Raw genomic sequence first — 25,078 nt, forward strand, 5'->3', positions numbered from 1 at the left:
AACCGGAGCTAATAGTTCAATTTACCGGTTTAAACACACTACAGTCCCTGCCACAGACTTTGCTGCGGCTTTTACCTTCCTTAGGGGTTATTCACCACAGTAATAAGCCTTTCTGAGTCCTTTTCTCAGCCACAGGACCCTCTCACGTGAAGCTGCATGCACTGCCTATAGAAAGTAACTGCGCAACTAAGGCGCAAAAATGAGGCCTTCTCCCTCTGCATACCAGAGTGAAGGGGCCTTTCTGACTAGATTAGGCGTCTAAACAACTGCCAGGCGCAAATAAACGTTCCCAAAAGTGTTTCAAAGTTCACAAAACACTCCAAATGTCATATAAATATGATAAAAATAAATCGATTTAGCCGACAATAGTGTCAACCAGCATAGAGCCCAATTTATAAGCCTTAATTCTGTTACTGAGTCTAAGAAAATGGCTTACCGATCCCATAAGGGAAAACTGACAGTCTTCTAGCATTACTAGATCTTGTTAGAAAAGAGACTGGTCATACCTGAAGCAGATAAGTCTGCAAACTGTTCCCCCCAACTGAAGTTCTCTGGTTTCAACAGTCCTGCGTGGGAACAGCAATGGATTTTAGTTACTGGTGCTAAAATCATACTCCTCTTTTAACAGAAATCTTCATCACTTTCTGTTGTAGAGTAAATAGTACAAACCGGCACTATTTTAAAATAACAAACTCTTGATAGAAGAAATAAAACTACAACTAACACCAAATACTCTTTACCATCCCCGTGGAGATGCTACTTGTTCAGAGCGGCAAAGAGAATGACTGGGGGGCGGAGCCAGAGGGGGGGCTATATGGACAGCTTTTGCTGTGTGCTCTCTTTGCCATTTCCTGTAGGGAATGAGAATATCCCACAAGTAAGGATGAAGCCGTGGACCGGACACACCAATGTAGGAGAAATTATATTTTTAATGTTTGCTGCACAAATTATCATTATATCAATTTTATGTTAAAGGGACAGTTCCCTCAAAAATGTTCTCCCCTTTAAATTGTTCCCAATGATTAATTTTACCTGCTGGAGTGTATTAAATTGTTTACAAGTAGCTCCTTTACCCCTATTTTGGCATTTGAAATAGCTGATTTAGCCTGTGGTATCCAAACCTACACTGAAAGTTTCTATACTGGAGTATATTCTATTTAATAGCCTAAGTAAACACAGCCAGCAGAAGAGATTAAACTCACAGTGGGGGGCAGAATAGTTAAGTAATAAAATGATCATTTTCCATTGTTCTCTCTATGTATTGATCTTTAGATCTCCAGACAAATATAAGATAAGGAAGCAAGTGTGTGTACATAAAGTGATAACATAATGAGAACTGATATTACCTGAAGCTCAACACATTGCTGTGGTTTAAAAGCACAAAACCAGCTACTTCATATAGACAAATAAACCTGAAAATGCAATTTCTCATACATTTTATACTCTGCAGCTGGTATAACAAGTCATTGAAAATACATTCATATAAAAACAATTTTACAGTGTACTGTCCCTTTAAGTTATGCAATTAGTTTGTGCTTTGGAAAGCTAAAGGGACATGGAATCCAACATTTTTCTTCCATGATTCAGATAGAAGTTGTACAAAATGATATGCTCTATTATAAATGTTGGTTTATTCTCTTGGTAACCTTTGTTGAAAAAGCAACAATGCCCTATTAGGACCTAGCTGAACACATCGGGTGAGACAATGACAATAGGCATATGTGAGCAGCCACCAACCACAAGCTAGCTACCAGAATTGCTGCTTGTGAGCCAACCTAGGTATGCTTTTCAGCAAAGGATACCAAAAGAACAAAGTAAGGTATATATTACAAGTAAATTGGAAAGTTGTTTAAGATTAAATTATCTATCTAAATTTTGACTTTACTGTCCCTTTAAAAATGTTCTGACAAAATTTTCTGTGGAGAACACTGAACTGAAATGGTAAAGAATGAAAGGGGAGGACGATGAGTCCAATCAAGGACTAATTTAATAAATTTGAATATTATGGAGGTGATGGAAACAAACAAGTTATAATTCATAATTCTCTTTGTTAGACTACAAACTGCACATTATTTCACACAGTATTGCCAGAACACAATTAAAGGGATACTGAGCCCAAATTTTTCTTTCATGATTCAGATAGAGCATTCACTTTTAAGCAACTTTGCAATTTACTCCTATTATCAATTTGTCTTCATTCTCTTGGAATCTTTGTTTGAGAAAGCAAGAATGGAAGCTTACAAGCCGGCCCATTTTTGATTCAGCACCCTGTGTAGCACTTGCCGATTGGCTACATTTAGCCACCAATCAGCAAGCGCTACCCAGAAAAAAAAATTTGGGTTCAGTATCCCTTTAACAAAGAGAGACAAACTATTACCAATAGATAATCAAACTGTACTATAAAAAATGCTTGTTCTCAAACGTTCAGAACCAGGCATGTTAAAAACAAAAATGATAGATAGTTTAAGTTTGTAAACTACAAATGTATACAGTTTCCCCAAACACCTATATAATCTTGTACCTGGGTTTCCGGGTTTTGAAGTTCTTCCTTTTGGAGATGGAAGTAACAGAAGTTCTAAAGATTGATTTGGCAAACTTTTTTCTTTCTTCTCTTCCGGCAGTGCCAATGGATCCTCTGAAATATGGGGCTTTTTTTTCTCAGCAAGCATACTACCAGCAGCACGAGCAGCAACTTCTTTCAAGAGAGCTGCAGATGAGGTCATGGAAGCCAGAGAAAGAAATGAACCAGCTGTAGAATGTCGCTCCTGTCCTGCAGTCATGCTTCTCTCACTCACTTTCTTAGACAAAGCTGCTAAGGTGGAACTAGCAGACTGTGAATTAAATGGTGATGTAAATGAGGATTCAAATCTTATATTATCTTCAGTTCTAATGTGTGACTGGTCTTGAAGCACTGCATTAGCTGCTGCCTTTAGTTTTAGTATAGCAGAGTCTGGTGACAGGCCACATGTGTTATTTGAGTTTTGCAACCATTTATCCTGGCTCCAAATAAACCTGTTAGTAGATATTGATCCATACTGATCACTGTGTTCATGTTTCTCAGCAAGTTTCTTTGCAAGAACGCTCAACTGATTAGCATGGTGAGAAGGAGAAAACTGAAGACTAGGACCAGAAGTGAGTAAATTATCCTCCCTGCCATTTGTAGCAGCTTCTGTTAACAACTGGACAGTGCCTGCCTCCAAAAGACGTCTAAGATTACTGCTTAATGGCTTGTTTACACCTGCTTGTTCATCCTCATCTAAAGAAGATGTAGAGGTTGACATGTGCTCCCGACACTGAGAAACATCCTTAAACAGTTCATTTTCCAAAGTTCCCAGATCAGTGTTTAAACTTGGAGTTGCGCTTCCTAGAGAAGTATCTGGAGAAGTAGGCGAGTCTTGACCTTGATCCTCTGGAGATAACCTAAAGTTCTCTTGTGCGTCACCATAAGAAGATTCTGATGGAGTTTCAGAATTAGTTCCAAACCAATTTTCTTCTTCACTAGCTTCCCCTTCAACCTCCTCTTGTCTAGTACCATCTGGAAGAAAAAGAAAATAATCAGTTTTGTTTACAGAAATTTTTCCTTGATGATCAATACTATGATTTTTGAAGTTCAACGCAGTTTTATGAAATCTGTCATAACCACCATCATGAGGAGGAAATTAATCATCTTCACAATGCAGAATATAAAATTAAAATACATTTTAAATAATCTTATGACTAACAGACAAAGGGCTTGATGATCTAAGGCTTTCCACTCTGGCAAGATTATCTAAGATTATCTATTATCTCGTCAGCACTGTAAGGCAAATTTTAGCTTGGATGTATACATAATTGCTCATTAAGGATAATAATTTAAATGATTGATATTTAAATTGTGTGTGTATAGCACATAGGTGCACATTGTTTATAAACCGCTTGAGGAAGCAATACCGCTGTATTGCAAAACGTGTTTGGAATTGTTGTTTTTAACAATATTTAATACTTTTAACAAAACAACCCTTAAGTACTTTAGGAAGAGTTTTATACAGTGTTTCTGAGTTTAGTGTTTAATCTACACTTAAAGGGACACTAAACACAAATTTTTTCTTTCATGATTCAGATAGAAAGTTGCTTAAAATTGCATGCTATAATTTACTCCTATTATCAGTTTTTCTTCATTCTCTTGCTATCTTTATTTAAAAAGCAGGAATGTGATGCATAGGAGCCAGCCCATTTTTGGTTGAGAACCTGGGTTATGCTTGCTTATTGGTGGGTAAATGTAAGTCTCCAATAAGCAAGCGCTATCCATGGTGCTGAACGTAAAATGGGCTGGCTGCTAAGATTTACATTCCTGCTTTTAAAATAAAGATAGCAAGAGAACAAAGAAAAATTGATAATAGGAGTAAATTAGAAAGTTGCTTAAAATGTCATGCTCTATCTGAATCATGAAAGAAAAAATTTGGGTTCAGTGTCCCTTTAACATTGTGAGTGAATGAGTGGCTGGGAAGCTCCCAATTCTCCCAGACCATTTTATTTGCACTCTGAGATAAGTGCTCTCTCCTTGTGAGTATCCTTCCTTTGGGATGGTTATTTATGAAGGAATACCAAGTATAAGTGATATTGTGCCATTTTATTATAGTACTGTGGAAATTTTAGCTTGAGGGCTGTTTATCTTTGTGTACTATACAGTTTGAGTTACACATTTCTAAAGTCATCTAAAACCATACTAAAAGAAATACTGAATATTTTAAAAGTGAACCTCTCATATGGTCATAAACATACTAGGCTTCTCATAGAGCCTAAATCTACCTTGAATTCATGAGATGATTCCTCTTCAGATGGGGAAGAACCAATAAGTCACCTTGATAAGACATAACCTTAAAAGATAATACATATACTTACTGCAGTGAAATGCCACAACTTTACAAGCATAAAATAATTTAAAACTCAATTAAATTAGACTTAGATGCTGTGAGTCCAGCTACCAAATGTTTTAGCACACTGTGGAGGCTTTCTCTAACCATGCTCTTATGAACTCAACAGTTAGAGAATGGTAACACTGAGATTGTTTTTTTTTTGCCACAGAGAGGACTGAAGTTAATAGACATGGTCATACTGAATTGGGTCAAATGGTTACCTTTTTTGGGGAGCCCTTCTAGAGTTAAACTCATATGTTAAAACATCCTCAAACCTAAAAAAGGCTAAAGTTAAGTTCAATATAGTGAAAAGATGCTCTGATGTAGATCTGTTGGGCCATCATAGAGACAAGTGAAATGAGTTAGAAAATGTGTACGAAGAGCATCTACAATAAAGAACATGCTGTTGTGTTCCTGTTGGACTGAAGCATCAGATTTCAATATATCAGTGCATGTGCAGCTACAAGTGATATCGCTCTATCATATACATAGTGTGGGCGCTGCAGCTCTGATAAGCTGTGCTGCCTGCTTGGTAATGGTAGAAGAGTATAATGTTGATCTATAAAGGGAGGAAGAAGATGAATCCCTGCGACCGATTTACAGAGAGCCTTATGAATAGACGAAAACATGGTATAATCAGGCAATCCTCCCTTCACATCCCTCAGACAAACACTGTACTTAGAGAGGAACTGGGCTTTAAAAAAGGAGGCACATTTTTTAAAACTGAGGTATGAGTGAGGTGAGAGGTGTATTTATAGGCATTGGAGATTTGGAAAACTTTGGCCCCTCCTGGTAGGAATGTATATCCCATCAGTAACAAGCTTGTGGACTCTCACCACCTATATGAAAGAAAACAAAACTAATATCTGTTTTTTCACAGCACAAGTCAAAAATGTATTGACGGTTTTGGGGTACTATACCGCCTTCCTACGAATACCAATAACTCACAACACCACTCCTAACAAACTACAAAGAATACTAACCCCCCCATATCGTGATAATACAAACAGTATACAAATTGAATTCGAGCAACTACGCCCTTCAATCAACAACAAAAATGACATCACTTCATAGATCCATGGGGGCCAAATTATCAAGCTCCAAATGGAATGCTCGCCAGAAACAGAAATTATGAAGCAGCGGTCTAAAGACCGCTGCTCCATAACTTGTCCGCCGGCTCCGAGACGGCAGAACAGAAATCAACCCGATTGAAAACCATCAGGTTGATTGACAACCCATGTTAGTGGCCGATTGGCCGCAAATCTGCAGGGGGCGGTATTGCACAAGCAGTTCTGGTGAACTGCTTGCGCAATGTTAAATGCCGACAGCATAAGCTGTCGGCATTTATCGATGTGCACCGGACATGATAGGCTACATCGTATCATGTCCGCTCGTACTTTGATAAATATGCCCCATTGTGTCCATATTCATAGTACATAATATGTATGTGCATAACTAGAAAATAATTTTATATTTCACATACGCACATCCAAGTGCATATAACCATATTCACAGTGTGACACTTTCTGAACATATTGAAGTGATAATCCAAATGTAGTCAAAATTTGTGCTCAATATCATGTAAATAAAAACAGAATTTATGTTTACCTGATAAATTACTTTCTCCAACGGTGTGTCCGGTCCACGGCGTCATCCTTACTTGTGGGATATTCTCTTCCCCAACAGGAAATGGCAAAGAGCCCAGCAAAGCTGGTCACATGATCCCTCCTAGGCTCCGCCTACCCCAGTCATTCGACCGACGTTAAGGAGGAATATTTGCATAGGAGAAACCATATGATACCGTGGTGACTGTAGTTAAAGAAAATAAATTATCAGACCTGATTAAAAAACCAGGGCGGGCCGTGGACCGGACACACCGTTGGAGAAAGTAATTTATCAGGTAAACATAAATTCTGTTTTCTCCAACATAGGTGTGTCCGGTCCACGGCGTCATCCTTACTTGTGGGAACCAATACCAAAGCTTTAGGACACGGATGATGGGAGGGAGCAAATCAGGTCACCTAGATGGAAGGCACCACGGCTTGCAAAACCTTTCTCCCAAAAATAGCCTCAGAAGAAGCAAAAGTATCAAACTTGTAAAATTTGGTAAAAGTGTGCAGTGAAGACCAAGTCGCTGCCCTACATATCTGATCAACAGAAGCCTCGTTCTTGAAGGCCCATGTGGAAGCCACAGCCCTAGTGGAATGAGCTGTGATTCTTTCGGGAGGCTGCCGTCCGGCAGTCTCGTAAGCCAATCTGATGATGCTTTTAATCCAAAAAGAGAGAGAGGTAGAAGTTGCTTTTTGACCTCTCCTTTTACCGGAATAAACAACAAACAAGGAAGATGTTTGTCTAAAATCCTTTGTAGCGTCTAAATAGAATTTTAGAGCGCGAACAACATCCAAATTGTGCAACAAACGTTCCTTCTTTGAAACTGGTTTCGGGCACAGAGAAGGTACGATAATCTCCTGGTTAATGTTTTTGTTAGAAACAACTTTTGGAAGAAAACCAGGTTTAGTACGTAAAACCACCTTATCTGCATGGAACACCAGATAAGGAGGAGAACACTGCAGAGCAGATAATTCTGAAACTCTTCTAGCAGAAGAAATTGCAACCAAAAACAAAACTTTCCAAGATAATAACTTAATATCAACGGAATGTAAGGGTTCAAACGGAACCCCCTGAAGAACTGAAAGAACTAAGTTGAGACTCCAAGGAGGAGTCAAAGGTTTGTAAACAGGCTTGATTCTAACCAGAGCCTGAACAAAGGCTTGAACATCTGGCACAGCTGCCAGCTTTTTGTGAAGTAACACAGACAAGGCAGAAATCTGTCCCTTCAGGGAACTTGCAGATAATCCTTTTTCCAATCCTTCTTGAAGGAAGGATAGAATCTTAGGAATCTTAACCTTGTCCCAAGGGAATCCTTTAGATTCACACCAACAGATATATTTTTTCCAAATTTTGTGGTAAATCTTTCTAGTTACAGGCTTTCTGGCCTGAACAAGAGTATCGATAACAGAATCTGAGAACCCTCGCTTCGATAAGATCAAGCGTTCAATCTCCAAGCAGTCAGCTGGAGTGAGACCAGATTCGGATGTTCGAACGGACCTTGAACAAGAAGGTCTCGTCTCAAAGGTAGCTTCCATGGTGGAGCCGATGACATATTCACCAGATCTGCATACCAAGTCCTGCGTGGCCACGCAGGAGCTATCAAGATCACCGACGCCCTCTCCTGATTGATCCTGGCTACCAGCCTGGGGATGAGAGGAAACGGCGGGAATACATAAGCTAGTTTGAAGGTCCAAGGTGCTACTAGTGCATCCACTAGAGCCGCCTTGGGATCCCTGGATCTGGACCCGTAGCAAGGAACTTCGAAGTTCTGACGAGAGGCCATCAGATCCATGTCTGGAATGCCCCACAGTTGAGTGATTTGGACAAAGATTTCCGGATGGAGTTCCCACTCCCCCGGATGCAATGTCTGACGACTCAGAAAATCCGCTTCCCAATTTTCCACTCCTGGGATGTGGATTGCAGACAGGTGGCAGGAGTGAGACTCCGCCCATTGAATGATTTTGGTCACTTCTTCCATCGCCAGGGAACTCCTTGTTCCCCCCTGATGGTTGATGTACGCAACAGTTGTCATGTTGTCTGATTGAAACCGTATGAACTTGGCCCTCGCTAGCTGAGGCCAAGCCTTGAGAGCATTGAATATCGCTCTCAGTTCCAGAATATTTATCGGTAGAAGAGATTCTTCCCGAGACCAAAGACCCTGAGCTTTCAGGGATCCCCAGACCGCGCCCCAGCCCATCAGACTGGCGTCGGTCGTGACAATGACCCACTCTGGTCTGCGGAAGGTCATCCCTTGTGACAGGTTGTCCAGGGACAGCCACCAACGGAGTGAGTCTCTGGTCCTCTGATTTACTTGTATCCTCGGAGACAAGTCTGTATAGTCCCCATTCCACTGACTGAGCATGCACAGTTGTAATGGTCTTAGATGAATGCGCGCAAAAGGAACTATGTCCATTGCCGCTACCATCAAACCTATCACTTCCATGCACTGCGCTATGGAAGGAAGAGGAACGGAATGAAGTATCCGACAAGAGTCTAGAAGTCTTGTTTTTCTGGCCTCTGTCAGAAAAATCCTCATTTCTAAGGAGTCTATTATTGTTCCCAAGAAGGGAACCCTTGTCGACGGAGATAGAGAACTCTTTTCCACGTTCACTTTCCATCCGTGAGATCTGAGAAAGGCCAGGACGATGTCCGTGTGAGCCTTTGCTTGAGGAAGGGACGACGCTTGAATCAGAATGTCGTCCAAGTAAGGTACTACAGCAATGCCCCTTGGTCTTAGCACAGCTAGAAGGGACCCTAGTACCTTTATGAAAATCCTTGGAGCAGTGGCTAATCCGAAAGGAAGCGCCACGAACTGGTAATGCTTGTCCAGGAATGCGAACCTTAGGAACCGATGATGTTCCTTGTGGATAGGAATATGTAGATACGCATCCTTTAAATCCACCGTGGTCATGAATTGACCTTCCTGGATGGAAGGAAGAATTGTTCGAATGGTTTCCATCTTGAACGATGGAACCTTGAGAAACTTGTTTAAGATCTTGAGATCTAAGATTGGTCTGAACGTTCCCTCTTTTTTGGGAACTATGAACAGATTGGAGTAGAACCCCATCCCTTGTTCTCCTAATGGAACAGGATGAATCACTCCCATTGTTAACAGGTCTTCTACACAATGTAAGAATGCCTGTCTTTTTATGTGGTCTGAAGACAACTGAGACCTGTGGAACCTCCCCCTTGGGGGAAGCCCCTTGAATTCCAGAAGATAACCTTGGGAGACTATTTCTAGTCTCCAAGGATCCAGAACATCTCTTGCCCAAGCCTGAGCGAAGAGAGAGAGTCTGCCCCCCACCAGATCCGGTCCCGGATCGGGGGCCAACATTTCATGCTGTCTTGGTAGCAGTGGCAGGTTTCTTGGCCTGCTTTCCCTTGTTCCAGCCTTGCATTGGTCTCCAAGCTTGCTTGGCTTGAGAAGAATTACCCTCTTGCTTAGAGGACGTAGCACTTTGGGCTGGTCCGTTTCTACGAAAGGGACGAAAATTAGGTTTATTTTTGGCCTTGAAAGGCCGATCCTGAGGAAGGGCATGGCCCTTACCCCCAGTGATATCAGAGATAATCTCTTTCAAGTCAGGGCCAAACAGCGTTTTCCCCTTGAAAGGAATGTTAAGTAGCTTGTTCTTGGAAGACGCATCAGCTGACCAAGATTTCAACCAAAGCGCTCTGCGCGCCACAATAGCAAACCCAGAATTCTTAGCCGCTAACCTAGCCAATTGCAAAGTGGCGTCTAGGGTGAAAGAATTAGCCAATTTGAGAGCATTGATTCTGTCCATAATCTCCTCATAAGGAGGAGAAGCACTATCGACCGCCTTTACCAGCTCATCGAACCAGAAACATGCGGCTGTAGCGACAGGGACAATGCATGAAATTGGTTGTAGAAGGTAACCCTGCTGAACAAACATCTTTTTAAGTAAACCTTCTAATTTTTTATCCATAGGATCTTTGAAAGCACAACTATCTTCTATGGGTATAGTGGTGCGTTTGTTTAAAGTGGAAACCGCTCCCTCGACCTTGGGGACTGTCTGCCATAAGTCCTTTCTGGGGTCGACCATAGGAAACAATTTTTTAAATATGGGGGGAGGGACGAAAGGAATACCGGGCCTTTCCCATTCTTTATTTACAATGTCCGCCACCCGCTTGGGTATAGGAAAAGCTTCTGGGAGCCCCGGGACCTCTAGGAACTTGTCCATTTTACATAGCTTCTCTGGGATGACCAAATTGTCACAATCATCCAGAGTGGATAATACCTCCTTAAGCAGAGCGCGGAGATGTTCCAACTTAAATTTAAACGTAATCACATCAGGTTCAGCTTGTTGAGAAATGTTCCCTGAATCTGTAATTTCTCCCTCAGACAAAACCTCCCTGGCCCCATCAGACTGGTTTAGGGGCCCTTCAGAACCATTATTATCAGCGTCGTCATGCTCTTCAGTATCTAAAACAGAGCAGTCGCGCTTACGCTGATAAGTGTGCATTTTGGCTAAAATGTTTTTGACAGAATTATCCATTACAGCCGTTAATTGTTGCATAGTAAGGAGTATTGGCGCGCTAGATGTACTAGGGGCCTCCTGAGTGGGCAAGACTCGTGTAGACGAAGGAGGGAATGATGCAGTACCATGCTTACTCCCCTCACTTGAGGAATCATCTTGGGCATCATTGTCATTGTCACATAAATCACATTTATTTAAATGAGAAGGAACTCTGGCTTCCCCACATTCAGAACACAGTCTATCTGGTAGTTCAGACATGTTAAACAGGCATAAACTTGATAACAAAGTACAAAAAACGTTTTAAAATAAAACCGTTACTGTCACTTTAAATTTTAAACTGAACACACTTTATTACTGCAATTGCGAAAAAATATGAAGGAATTGTTCAAAATTCACCAAAATTTCACCACAGTGTCTTAAAGCCTTAAAAGTATTGCACACCAAATTTGGAAGCTTTAACCCTTAAAATAACGGAACCGGAGCCGTTTTTAACTTTAACCCCTTTACAGTCCCTGGTATCTGCTTTGCTGAGACCCAACCAAGCCCAAAGGGGAATACGATACCAAATGACGCCTTCAGAAAGTCTTTTCTATGTATCAGAGCTCCTCACACATGCGACTGCATGTCATGCCTCTCAAAAACAAGTGCGCAACACCGGCGCGAAAATGAGGCTCTGCCTATGATTTGGGAAAGCCCCTAAAGAATAAGGTGTCTAAAAAAGTGCCTGCCGATATAATCTTATCAAAATACCCAGATTAAATGATTCCTCAAGGCTAAATATGTGTTAATAATGAATCGATTTAGCCCAGAAAAAGTCTACAGTCTTAATAAGCCCTTGTGAAGCCCTTATTTACTATCTTAATAAACATGGCTTACCGGATCCCATAGGGAAAATGACAGCTTCCAGCATTACATCGTCTTGTTAGAATGTGTCATACCTCCAGCAGCAAGAGACTGCTCACTGTTCCCCCAACTGAAGTTAATTCCTCTCAACAGTCCTGTGTGGAACAGCCATGGATTTTAGTAACGGTTGCTAAAATCATTTTCCTCATACAAACAGAAATCTTCATCTCTTTTCTGTTTCTGAGTAAATAGTACATACCAGCACTATTTTAAAATAACAAACTCTTGATTGAATAATAAAAACTACAGTTAAACACTAAAAAACTCTAAGCCATCTCCGTGGAGATGTTGCCTGTACAACGGCAAAGAGAATGACTGGGGTAGGCGGAGCCTAGGAGGGATCATGTGACCAGCTTTGCTGGGCTCTTTGCCATTTCCTGTTGGGGAAGAGAATATCCCACAAGTAAGGATGACGCCGTGGACCGGACACACCTATGTTGGAGAAATACAATTGTAAGAAGTGAAGCGTATTTTTAAGCGAGTGTGTTTTACGACATTCCATAAGTAGGATAGGGCAATCTAATGTTCTCAAATTAGGGTAATAAAACCTTTATGTATAGGAGCATAGTTATTTCTCACCTGGGCTTTGTCGGCACTAAATCTCTGATTTTAATCTGATTCCACAACCCCTTATTAAACACTACATATGGCTGTGGTTGTGAAATTTTTATAAAATTCATGGGTTTTTTGTATTTTATCTATATTACAAATTGTAGTTAGTTTGGATGTTAAAGTACACTGCAAAAGCAAATACAATTTTTATGTTTATGATCATTTTAAGATCTAAGAAAACAAATTCAGCATAACCTATATGATCATGCTTGAAGTTAGAGAGACATTTTGAATTTGCTTCACTGGTTTATTATTGTAGAGCTGTAACTTTTGCATAGTTATAGGGATTTAGCCACACATATACAAATAAACTGACCTTGCAGCATAACAATGTATAGTCACCTTATATACCTCTTAAAGGTGAATTTATTTTAATTAGAACCTAGGGTATTTTTATGCTAAGAGATTAGAAATCTTTTATTTACTTACTTACAAAATCTCAAAAGAAAAGTATTTCCATAAAGACATTTAGCCCAGGGGTGAAATGTCCATTTCTCTGTATGATAAGATTATAAAATGAAAAACTGATAAATAACAGTTTAATAGACCCAACACCTGACTACTATGGGGAGTTTAGGTTCAATGCACTTGTCCCCTGCAATAGCACAAGACCAGGGGTTGTCAATCAACCTGGTCTGATCACTCTGGGGTGGTGGAGAGGTTAGGATGGAAGCAGCAATCATATAACTACTGCTTCTTAAAATTGCAGATGCAGGTTTGCATGCCCAAGCCGACACTGCAAGGACTCTTACACTGCAAATTCAGCTTTTTAAACAATGTGAAAAGCAAACTAGGCTAACCCTGTCAAATAATGAAACAAGTTGAATTATTTTTTTTTATAGGTAAAGAGCTTATAATAATATAAAATGTACTAGCTGTAAAGAACAAGAGAATAGTAGAGAAACATGCGGTAGCAAAGCAATTTGTTCATGCAGATAATTGTGATACAGAGAAAGCATGTACAATTTACATGTCAGTTCTCAAGACAGAATATGTGCTAGGCAAACAAAATTTTCATTTCTAGGGCGATTGTAAAACAATAAAAACAATACAGGCAGCAGAAAGTAATACAGATGTGTAAAACTTTAGAACCTGGTTAAATTGATTTTATGATTTGAGAATAAAAGCTAAAAAAGGTAGTAAGAAGCAAAGCTTACAGAGGTAAAAACGTGTATTAGTATAACTGTGTTGGTTATTGAAAAATGAGGAATGGGTAATAAAAGGGATTATTTATCTTTTTAAACAGCAAAAGGTATTCTCCAGTCCACTGATGAAATGAAAAAGGGCGCATTTTTATATTATAAATAAAGGTGCAAATGCTAATACTGGATTGGAAACATTTATCTTTGCTTTGATAACTCAAGCTCATGATGATTAATTATGCTTAGTAAATGAAAAAATGCAATTTAGTTATTTTCTCAAGTATGGCAAACAAGATGGTGTTTGTTTTAAAAAAATGTTTAGGCATAGCTGATGTGTTATTCACTGACGAGGCCCATAGGAGGCCGAAACGATCGTCTGGGGTTGTCATGTTCCTTGTTCAGAGGAGAATTGCCTGGTATTTCGGGGCTGGACTGACCTTACTTGGCAGGATCAGACTGATATACTTCAGGAAAGTTTTCTTCTGTGAAAAGCACACTGGTCTAAAAGAGGCTGCTTCCGGGTGGTAAATCGCCATAGAACAAGCCACTGAGCTGTTGTTCGTTCCTGGTAGAGCGCTTCTCTCTTTGTATGCAAATTATTATGACCCTGGGGAAGTCTCCCTATGGGTGATGGGGGAAACCAGACGTGGACTCCTTGCCCAGTGTGCTTAGAGGAATGTGGCTGCACCTCACTGACGAGGCCCATAGGAGGCCGAAACGATCGTCTGGGGTTGTCATGTTCCTTGTTCAGAGGAGAATTGCCTGGTATTTCGGGGCTGGACTGACCTTACTTGGCAGGATCAGACTGATATACTTCAGGAAAGTTTTCTTCTGTGAAAAGCACACTGGTCTAAAAGAGGCTGCTTCCGGGTGGTAAATCGCCATAGAACAAGCCACTGAGCTGTTGTTCGTTCCTGGTAGAGCGCTTCTCTCTTTGTATGCAAATTATTATGACCCTGGGGAAGTCTCCCTATGGGTGATGGGGGAAACCAGACGTGGACTCCTTGCCCAGTGTGCTTAGAGGAATGTGGCTGCACCTCACTGACGAGGCCCATAGGAGGCCGAAACGATCGTCTGGGGTTGTCATGTTCCTTGTTCAGAGGAGAATTGCCTGGTATTTCGGGGCTGGACTGACCTTACTTGGCAGGATCAGACTGATATACTTCAGGAAAGTTTTCTTCTGTGAAAAGCACACTGGTCTAAAAGAGGCTGCTTCCGGGTGGTAAATCGCCATAGAACAAGCCACTGAGCTGTTGTTCGTTCCTGGTAGAGCGCTTCTCTCTTTGTATGCAAATTATTATGACCCTGGGGAAGTCTCCCTATGGGTGATGGGGGAAACCAGACGTGGACTCCGTGCCCAGTGTGCTTAGAGGAATGTGGCTGCACCTCACTGACGAGGCCCATAGGAGGCCGAAACGATCGTCTGGGGTTGTCATGTTCCTTGTTCAGAGGAGAATTGCCTGGTATTTCGGGGCTGGACTGACCTTACTTGGCAGGATCAGACTGATATACTTCAGGAAAGTTTTCTTCTGTGAAAAGCACACTGGTCTAAAAGAGGCTGCTTCCGGGTGGTAAATCGCCATAGAACAAGCCACTGAGCTGTTGTTCGTTCCTGGTAGAGCGCTTCTCTCTTTGTATGCAAATTATTATGACCCTGGGGAAGTCTCCCTATGGGTGATGGGGGAAACCAGACGTGGACTCCTTGCCCAGTGTGCTTAGAGGAATGTGGCTGCACCTCACTGACGAGGCCCATAGGAGGCCGAAACGATCGTCTGGGGTTGTCATGTTCCTTGTTCAGAGGAGAATTGCCTGGTATTTCGGGGCTGGACTGACCTTACTTGGCAGGATCAGACTGATATACTTCAGGAAAGTTTTCTTCTGTGAAAAGCACACTGGTCTAAAAGAGGCTGCTTCCGGGTGGTAAATCGCCATAGAACAAGCCACTGAGCTGTTGTTCGTTCCTGGTAGAGCGCTTCTCTCTTTGTATGCAAATTATTATGACCCTGGGGAAGTCTCCCTATGGGTGATGGGGGAAACCAGACGTGGACTCCTTGCCCAGTGTGCTTAGAGGAATGTGGCTGCACCTCACTGACGAGGCCCATAGGAGGCCGAAACGATCGTCTGGGGTTGTCATGTTCCTTGTTCAGAGGAGAATTGCCTGGTATTTCGGGGCTGGACTGACCTTACTTGGCAGGATCAGACTGATATACTTCAGGAAAGTTTTCTTCTGTGAAAAGCACACTGGTCTAAAAGAGGCTGCTTCCGGGTGGTAAATCGCCATAGAACAAGCCACTGAGCTGTTGTTCGTTCCTGGTAGAGCGCTTCTCTCTTTGTATGCAAATTATTATGACCCTGGGGAAGTCTCCCTATGGGTGATGGGGGAAACCAGACGTGGACTCCTTGCCCAGTGTGCTTAGAGGAATGTGGCTGCACCTCACTGACGAGGCCCATAGGAGGCCGAAACGATCGTCTGGGGTTGTCATGTTCCTTGTTCAGAGGAGAATTGCCTGGTATTTCGGGGCTGGACTGACCTTACTTGGCAGGATCAGACTGATATACTTCAGGAAAGTTTTCTTCTGTGAAAAGCACACTGGTCTAAAAGAGGCTGCTTCCGGGTGGTAAATCGCCATAGAACAAGCCACTGAGCTGTTGTTCGTTCCTGGTAGAGCGCTTCTCTCTTTGTATGCAAATTATTATGACCCTGGGGAAGTCTCCCTATGGGTGATGGGGGAAACCAGACGTGGACTCCTTGCCCAGTGTGCTTAGAGGAATGTGGCTGCACCTCACTGACGAGGCCCATAGGAGGCCGAAACGATCGTCTGGGGTTGTCATGTTCCTTGTTCAGAGGAGAATTGCCTGGTATTTCGGGGCTGGACTGACCTTACTTGGCAGGATCAGACTGATATACTTCAGGAAAGTTTTCTTCTGTGAAAAGCACACTGGTCTAAAAGAGGCTGCTTCCGGGTGGTAAATCGCCATAGAACAAGCCACTGAGCTGTTGTTCGTTCCTGGTAGAGCGCTTCTCTCTTTGTATGCAAATTATTATGACCCTGGGGAAGTCTCCCTATGGGTGATGGGGGAAACCAGACGTGGACTCCTTGCCCAGTGTGCTTAGAGGAATGTGGCTGCACCTCACTGACGAGGCCCATAGGAGGCCGAAACGATCGTCTGGGGTTGTCATGTTCCTTGTTCAGAGGAGAATTGCCTGGTATTTCGGGGCTGGACTGACCTTACTTGGCAGGATCAGACTGATATACTTCAGGAAAGTTTTCTTCTGTGAAAAGCACACTGGTCTAAAAGAGGCTGCTTCCGGGTGGTAAATCGCCATAGAACAAGCCACTGAGCTGTTGTTCGTTCCTGGTAGAGCGCTTCTCTCTTTGTATGCAAATTATTATGACCCTGGGGAAGTCTCCCTATGGGTGATGGGGGAAACCAGACGTGGACTCCTTGCCCAGTGTGCTTAGAGGAATGTGGCTGCACCTCACTGACGAGGCCCATAGGAGGCCGAAACGATCGTCTGGGGTTGTCATGTTCCTTGTTCAGAGGAGAATTGCCTGGTATTTCGGGGCTGGACTGACCTTACTTGGCAGGATCAGACTGATATACTTCAGGAAAGTTTTCTTCTGTGAAAAGCACACTGGTCTAAAAGAGGCTGCTTCCGGGTGGTAAATCGCCATAGAACAAGCCACTGAGCTGTTGTTCGTTCCTGGTAGAGCGCTTCTCTCTTTGTATGCAAATTATTATGACCCTGGGGAAGTCTCCCTATGGGTGATGGGGGAAACCAGACGTGGACTCCTTGCCCAGTGTGCTTAGAGGAATGTGGCTGCACCTCACTGACGAGGCCCATAGGAGGCCGAAACGATCGTCTGGGGTTGTCATGTTCCTTGTTCAGAGGAGAATTGCCTGGTATTTCGGGGCTGGACTGACCTTACTTGGCAGGATCAGACTGATATACTTCAGGAAAGTTTTCTTCTGTGAAAAGCACACTGGTCTAAAAGAGGCTGCTTCCGGGTGGTAAATCGCCATAGAACAAGCCACTGAGCTGTTGTTCGTTCCTGGTAGAGCGCTTCTCTCTTTGTATGCAAATTATTATGACCCTGGGGAAGTCTCCCTATGGGTGATGGGGGAAACCAGATGTGGACTCCTTGCCCAGTGTGCTTAGAGGAATGTGGCTGCACCTCACTGACGAGGCCCATAGGAGGCCGAAACGATCGTCTGGGGTTGTCATGTTCCTTGTTCAGAGGAGAATTGCCTGGTATTTCGGGGCTGGACTGACCTTACTTGGCAGGATCAGACTGATATACTTCAGGAAAGTTTTCTTCTGTGAAAAGCACACTGGTCTAAAAGAGGCTGCTTCCGGGTGGTAAATCGCCATAGAACAAGCCACTGAGCTGTTGTTCGTTCCTGGTAGAGCGCTTCTCTCTTTGTATGCGTGTTATTTTAGAGCAATGCAAAAGAAATGTTTTGCATTAAAGTGTTTAGTGTCCCTTTAATTTATTGCAAAAATACAGAAATGTCTTGGCTGTTTTATGTCCCTTTAAACCTCCAGTGACCCTAGGTGCAGTTTGCTTTTTGATGGACCTGTATACTATATTCATGTGCCTTAGATGTGCTTTCTTTGCCTCACTCTACATCTCTTTTATTATCAAAATATCAAATACATCTCCTGTTTCCTCACCACGACAAATGATCTGCTTTGATTGCGGAAGTAGTTTTACCTGTATTGTAAGGCAAAAATCTTGGAGTAAAATGATATTTTTTTCATACTTGGAAAATCTTAAATTGAATTAACTACCAGGCCAACATTTCAACCATATTTGTCATGTTAATCTATACGAATGTTCTAACCATAAGGAAACCGCATTAAAGGGATATGAAACTTTATTTTTCTCTTTCATGATTCAGATAGAACATGTCATTTTAAGCATTTTTTAATTTACTCCTATTATCAACTTTTCTTTGTTCTCTTGGTATCTTTATTTGAAAATCAGGAATGTAAGCTTAGGTGCAGGCCCATTTTTGGTTCAGCACCCTGGGTAGCTCTTGGGCTACATTTAGCCACCAATCAGCAAGCGTTACCCAGGCTCTGAACCAAAAATGGGCCGGTGCCTAAGCTTACATTCCTGATTTTTAAATAAAGATACCAAGAGAATGAAAATATATTGATAATAACAGTACATTAGAAAGTTGCCTAAAATCGCATGCTCTATCTGAATCATGAAAGAAAAAAATTGGGTTGTATATCCCTTTAACAATTAATGCATACACATACATACAAACACACACACCTTTTATAATTGATTTAAAAATTTAGATGTAGGAGTAGTAGGAAGGCATCAGTGTTTTTATATAACCCTACAAACTAACTTGTACAAACTTGCTTCCACGGCATATTTTGACAAACAGTGTAGGAGTGCAGCAGAGAGACAACAGTTGCTGAAGGGTGACTTGGATTTGAGGCGGCAGGCAGCTGCTGAAGGGTGACTTGGATTTGAGGTGGGAGGCAGCTGCTGAAGGGCGACTTGGATTTGAGGCGGGAGGCAGCTGCTGAAGGGCGACCTGGATTTGAGGAGGGAGGCAGCTGCTGAAGGGGACTTGGATTTGAGGAGGCAGGCAGCTTCTGAAGGGTGACTTGGATTTGAGGAGGGAGGCAGCTGCTGAAGGGTGAATTGGATTTGAGGAGGGAGGCAGCTGCTGGGGGGTGACTTGGATTTGAGGAGGCAGGCAGCTGCTGAAGGTTGACTTGGATTTGAGGAGGGAGGCAGCTGCTGGGGGGTGACTTGGATTTGAGGAGGGAGGCAGCTGCTGAAGGTGACATGGATTTGAGGAGGGAGGAAGCTGCTGAATGGTGAATTGGATTTGAGGCAGGAGGCAGCTGCTGAAGGGGACTTGGATTTGAGGAGGCAGGCAGCTGCTGAAGGGTGAATTGGATTTGAGGAGGGAGGCAGCTGCTGGGGGGTGACTTGGATTTGAGGAGGCAGGCAGCTGCTGAAGGGTGACTTGGATTTGAGGCGGGAGGCAGCTGCTGAAGGGCGGCCTGGATTTGAGGAGGGAGGCAGCTGCTGAAGGGGACTTGGATTTGAGGAGGCAGGCAGCTTCTGAAGGGTGAATTGGATTTGAGGAGGGAGGTAGCTGCTGAAGGGTGAATTGGATTTGAGGAGGGAGGCAGCTGCTGGGGGGTGACTTGGATTTGAGGAGGCAGGCAGCTGCTGAAGGTTGACTTGGATTTGAGGAGGGAGGCAGCTGCTGGGGGGTGACTTGGATTTGAGGAGGGAGGCAGCTGCTGAAGGTGACTTGGATTTGTGGAGGGAGGCAGCTGCTGAAGGTTGACTTGGATTTGAGGAGGGAGGAAGCTGCTGAATGGTGAATTGGATTTGAGGCAGGAGGCAGCTGCTGAAGGGGACTTGGATTTGAGGAGGCAGGCAGCTGCTGAAGGGTGAATTGGATTTGAGGAGGGAGGCAGCTGCTGAAGGGTGAATTGGATTTGAGGAGGGAGGCAGCTGCTGAAGGGTGAATTGGATTTGAGGAAGCAGGCAGCTGCTGAAGGGTGACTTGGATTTGAGGGGGGAGGCAGCTACTGAAGGGTGAATTGGATTTGAGGAGGCAGGCAGCTGCTGAAGGGTGACTTGGATTTGAGGAGGCAGGCAGCTGCTGAAGGTTGACTTGTATTTGAGGAGGGAGGCAGCTGCTGGGGGTGACTTGGATTTGAGGAGGGAGGCAGCTACTGAAGGGTGAATTGGATTTGAGGGGGGAGGCAGCTACTGAAGGGTGAATTGGATTTGAGGAGGCAGGCAGCTGCTGAAGGGTGACTTGGATTTGAGGGGGGAGGCAGCTACTGAAGGGTGAATTGGATTTGAGGAGGCAGGCAGCTGCTGAAGGGTGACTTGGATTTGAGGAGGCAGGCAGCTGCTGAAGGTTGACTTGGATTTGAGGAGGAAGGCAGCTGCTGGGGGTGACTTGGATTTGAGGAGGGAGGCAGCTGCTGAAGGTGACTTGGATTTGAGGAGGGAGGCAGCTGCTGAAGGTGACTTGGATTTGAGGAGGGAGGAAGCTGCTGAATGGTGAATTAGATTTGAGGCAGGAGGCAGCTGCTGAAGGGGACTTGGATTTGAGGAGGCAGGCAGCTGCTGAAGGGTGAATTGGATTTGAGGAGGGAGGCAGCTGCTGAAGGTGACTTGGATTTGAGGAGGGAGGAAGCTGCTGAATGGTGAATTAGATTTGAGGCAGGAGGCAGCTGCTGAAGGGGACTTGGATTTGAGGAGGCAGGCAGCTGCTGAAGGGTGAATTGGATTTGAGGAGGGAGGCAGCTGATGAAGGGTGAATTGGATTTGAGGAGGGAGGCAGCTGCTGAAGGGTGAATTGGATTTGAGGAGGCAGGCAGCTGCTGAAGGGTGACTTGGATTTGAGGAGGGAGGCAGCTACTGAAGGGTGACTTGGATTTGAGGAGGCAGGCAGCTGCTGAAGGGTGACTTGGATTTGAGGAGGGAGGCAGCTGCTGAAGGTGACTTGGATTTGAGGAGGGAGGCAGCTGCTGAAGGGTGACTTTTCGCCCACAGGGAACACCCTCCTGCTCCAAGTGCCTGCTATGTTAAACGGAATGTATTTGTGTGGCTATACATTAATATATCAGCCAAGGATAAATGTTTTTAAAATAAAAATCTAGCTTGCTACAATTGTTTTTCAACAACCAAACTCCCCCCATAATTTCCCTTATTTGGAGGAGCTAATCCAGGCTTGAGACTGCAGACACCAAGGCTAACCATAGTCAAATTGTTAGCATACAGTGCATTGTTTTGCAGTTGTTATTTGTTAAATTGAATTAAGTAATGAAGTAGTGTTAGCCTTGAGAAGTCAGCAGGGTGCATTTTAAGTTCTTAGAAAATCAACAATTTTCAGAACTACACTAAATGAAAGGAGGGCAAAATAAATAATACAAGTATACTGCAAAGTTGTCTCATTCATTACACATAACTAAACATTTTATATAAAAATCTCAAGGTGTTTAATACAGCATACACATAGAACCCGCAAACAAAGATCAGCGATATACCAAATGCTAGTTAGAAACCTACAAAAAATAGAAGGTGCACATAAAAAGGACCCCAAATCAGCTCAGATACTCACTGATTTAATTATGACCAGAGAAGCACTAAATAAACATGTGAGTCATAATGCCCACCTGTGCGCGTTAACAACTAGAGCAAAGTTTTTCATAGAGAGTAACAAAGCAGGGAAGATGCTTGCTAGATCTTTAAAAAAAAAACAACTACAAGTATATATTCGAAACTTGGCTGGGCAGGATGGAGTCATACAGAATAAAAATGAAGACATAATGGGGGGGACTTTGCCAACTATTATAAATCTCTATACAACTTAAACACTCCTGGCATCCCCAATAAATCAGAAGAATTACAACAATATCTTGCGAAGATAAACATCCTCTCACTACCAGATGAAGAGAGGGAAACAATAAACTCTCCATTCACATTGCAAGAGATCTTAGACACCATTAAAACTCTGCCCCCGGGTAAAGCCCCAGGCCTAGATGGCTTAACGTCAAAGTTCTACCAGTTATTTCGAACACATTTTAGTAAGCAACTCCTGACGTTATATCAGTCAATAGATGAAGGCTCTACATTTACACATACACTCTTGGAAGCCTCTATAACAGTTCTCCCCAAACTGGGTAAAACAGAAAACAGAGTCCAGAATTATAGACCTATATCACTAATCAATATTGACATGAAAATATATGCAAAAATAATAGCAGCTAGATTAAATAATGTAATTCCCCACCTGATTCAAACAGACCAAGTGGGATTTGTAAAAGGACGGGAAGCGAAAGACAACACCACTAGGATATTACAGAAGGTGACTGACAGTAAGACCCCCATACTATTTCTATCCACGGACGCCGAGAAGGCATTTGACCGAGTGGACTGGGATTTCATGTGGGCGACTTTAACCAAATTCAATTTTCCTAGTAAGTTTATCAATAGAATAAAAGCACTATATACCAACCCTATGGCTAGAGTCGTTGAAAACATCACACAGTCCGATATCTTCCCAGTAAGAAATGGAACGAGGCAGGGGTGTCCCCTTTCACCTTTACGATTTTCCCTTTCGGTAGAGATTCTCGCAACAGCAGTTAGAAACCATCCTGATATTGAGGGTTTTACATAAGGTAGTATTATTCAAAAGTGTTTACTCTTCGCGGATGATATTCTATTTACAATGAAATCACCCAAAACTTTAATACCCCTATTATTGTCTATATCACAAGAATATACATAGGCATCTAACTTCACAATTAACCTTGATAAATCTATGCTAATGCCCCTAAATCTGGAATATTCAGATATCCAATATCTCAAAGCATACACAAACTTCGCCATAGTGGACAAGTTGAAATACCTTGGCACTTACATTACAAAAAACCCAGCGGATATATACAATAGAAACTTTTCACCCTTATATAGGGAAAACATAATTTATGCTTACCTGATAAATTTATTTCTCTTGTAGTGTATCCAGTCCACGGATCATCCATTACTTATGGAATATATTCTCCTTCCCAACAGGAAGTTGCAAGAGTCCACCCACAGCAAAGCTGCTATATAGCTCCTCCCCTAACTGCCATATTCAGTCATTCGACCGAAAACATGCAGAGAAAGGAAAAAAACCATAGGGTGCAGTGGTGACTGTAGTTCAAATTAAAAAATTACCTGCCTTAAAGTGACAGGGCGGGCCGTGGACTGGATACACTACAAGAGAAATAAATTTATCAGGTAAGCATAAATTATGTTTTCTCTTGTTAAGTGTATCCAGTCCACGGATCATCCATTACTTATGGAATACCAATACCAACGCTAAAGTACACGTATGATGGGAGGGACAAGGCAGGTACTTAAACGGAAGTTACCACTGCCTGTAAAAAACCCTTTCTCCCAAAAATAGCCTCCGAAGAAGCAAGGTATCAAATTTGTTAAATTTGAAAAAGTATGAAGCGCAGACCAAGACTCCGTCTTGTAAATCTGTTCAACAGAAGCCACATTTAAAAAAAGGCCCAAGTGAAAAACACAGCTCTAGTAGAATGAGCTGTAATCCCTTCAGGAGGCTGCTGTCCAGCAGTCTCATAAGCCAAATGAATTATGCTTTTTAACCAAAAAGACAGAGAGGCTGCTGAAGTCTTTTGACCTCTCCTCTGTCCAGAATAGACAACAAACAAGGTGAACGTTTGGTGAAAACTGTAGTAGCTTGTAAGTAAAACTTTAAAGCACAAACCACGTCCAATATTGTGTAATAGACGTTCCTTCTTTGAGGAAGGATTAGGATACAAGCATGGAACAACTATCTCTTGGGTGATGTTCTTGTTAGATACCACCTTAGGAAAAAACCCAGGTTGGTACGCAGGACTACCTTATCCGTACGAAGGACCAGATAAGGAGAATCACATTGTAACACAGATAACTTGGAGACTCTACGAGTCGAGGAAATAGCTACCCAAAAGGAACTTTCCAAGATAAAGATTGATATCTATGGAACAAAAAAGGTTGAAACGGAACTTCTTGAAGAGCCTTAAGAACCAGGTTTAAGCTCCATGGCGGAGCAACAGTTTTAAACACAGGCTTGGATCTAACCAAAGCCTTACCAAATGCCTGAACGTCTAGAATACCTGCCAGACGCTTGTGCAAAAAAAAAAAAAAATAGACAGAGTAAAAATCTGTCCCTTTTAAGGAATTAGCTGACAACCCTTTTCTCAAAAACATCTTGGAGAAAAGATAATATCCTGGAAATCCAGACTTTACTCCATGAGTAACCCTTGGATTCATAACAATCAGATATTTACACCATATCTATGTTCAATTTTCCTAGAGACAGGCTTTCATGTCTGTATTAAGGTATCAATGACTGACTCGGAGAAGCCATGCTTTGATAACATCGAGCGTTCAGTCTCCAGGCAGTCCAACTCAGATTGATTCTATTTAGAAGGTTGAAAGGACCGTGATGGAAAGGATGACATGTCCACCAGATCTGCATACCAGGTCCTGCGTGGCTACGCAGGCGCTGTCAAAAACACCAAAGCCCTCTCCTGCTTGGTCTTGACCTCCGGAGGAAATCCCACTCCCCCGGAAGAAAAGTCTGACGACTTAGAAAATCCACCTCCCAGTTCTCAACACCTGGGATATGGATAGCTGATAGACAAGAGTGAGTCTCTGTCCAGTGAATTATTGTAAGAATTCTACCATCGCTATGGAACTTCTGTTCCCCCTTGATGGCTGATGTACGCCACAGTCGTGTATATTGTCCGACTGAGTATGATGTACCTCAGAGTTGCTAACTGAGGCCAAGTCTGAAGAGCATGGAATATCACTCCCAGTTCCAGAATATTTATTAGAAGGAGGGTCTCCTCCTAAGT

The 25,078-nt window shown here is 42.7% G+C and overlaps 1 protein-coding gene across 1 annotated transcript in view; it reads right to left on the minus strand.

Moving 5' to 3' along the window:
- Positions 1 to 25,078, minus strand: part of ZNF827 (zinc finger protein 827) — a 577,489-nt gene that overhangs the window by 445,425 nt on the left and 106,986 nt on the right. The window contains exon 2 of the mRNA XM_053703710.1: positions 2,522 to 3,535. Coding sequence (XP_053559685.1) covers positions 2,522 to 3,535 — 1,014 coding nt within the window. The remainder of the gene's footprint in view (positions 1 to 2,521; positions 3,536 to 25,078) is intronic.

Source organism: Bombina bombina, chromosome 2, assembly GCF_027579735.1.
Source record: "Bombina bombina isolate aBomBom1 chromosome 2, aBomBom1.pri, whole genome shotgun sequence".
NCBI lineage: Eukaryota > Metazoa > Chordata > Amphibia > Anura > Bombinatoridae > Bombina > Bombina bombina.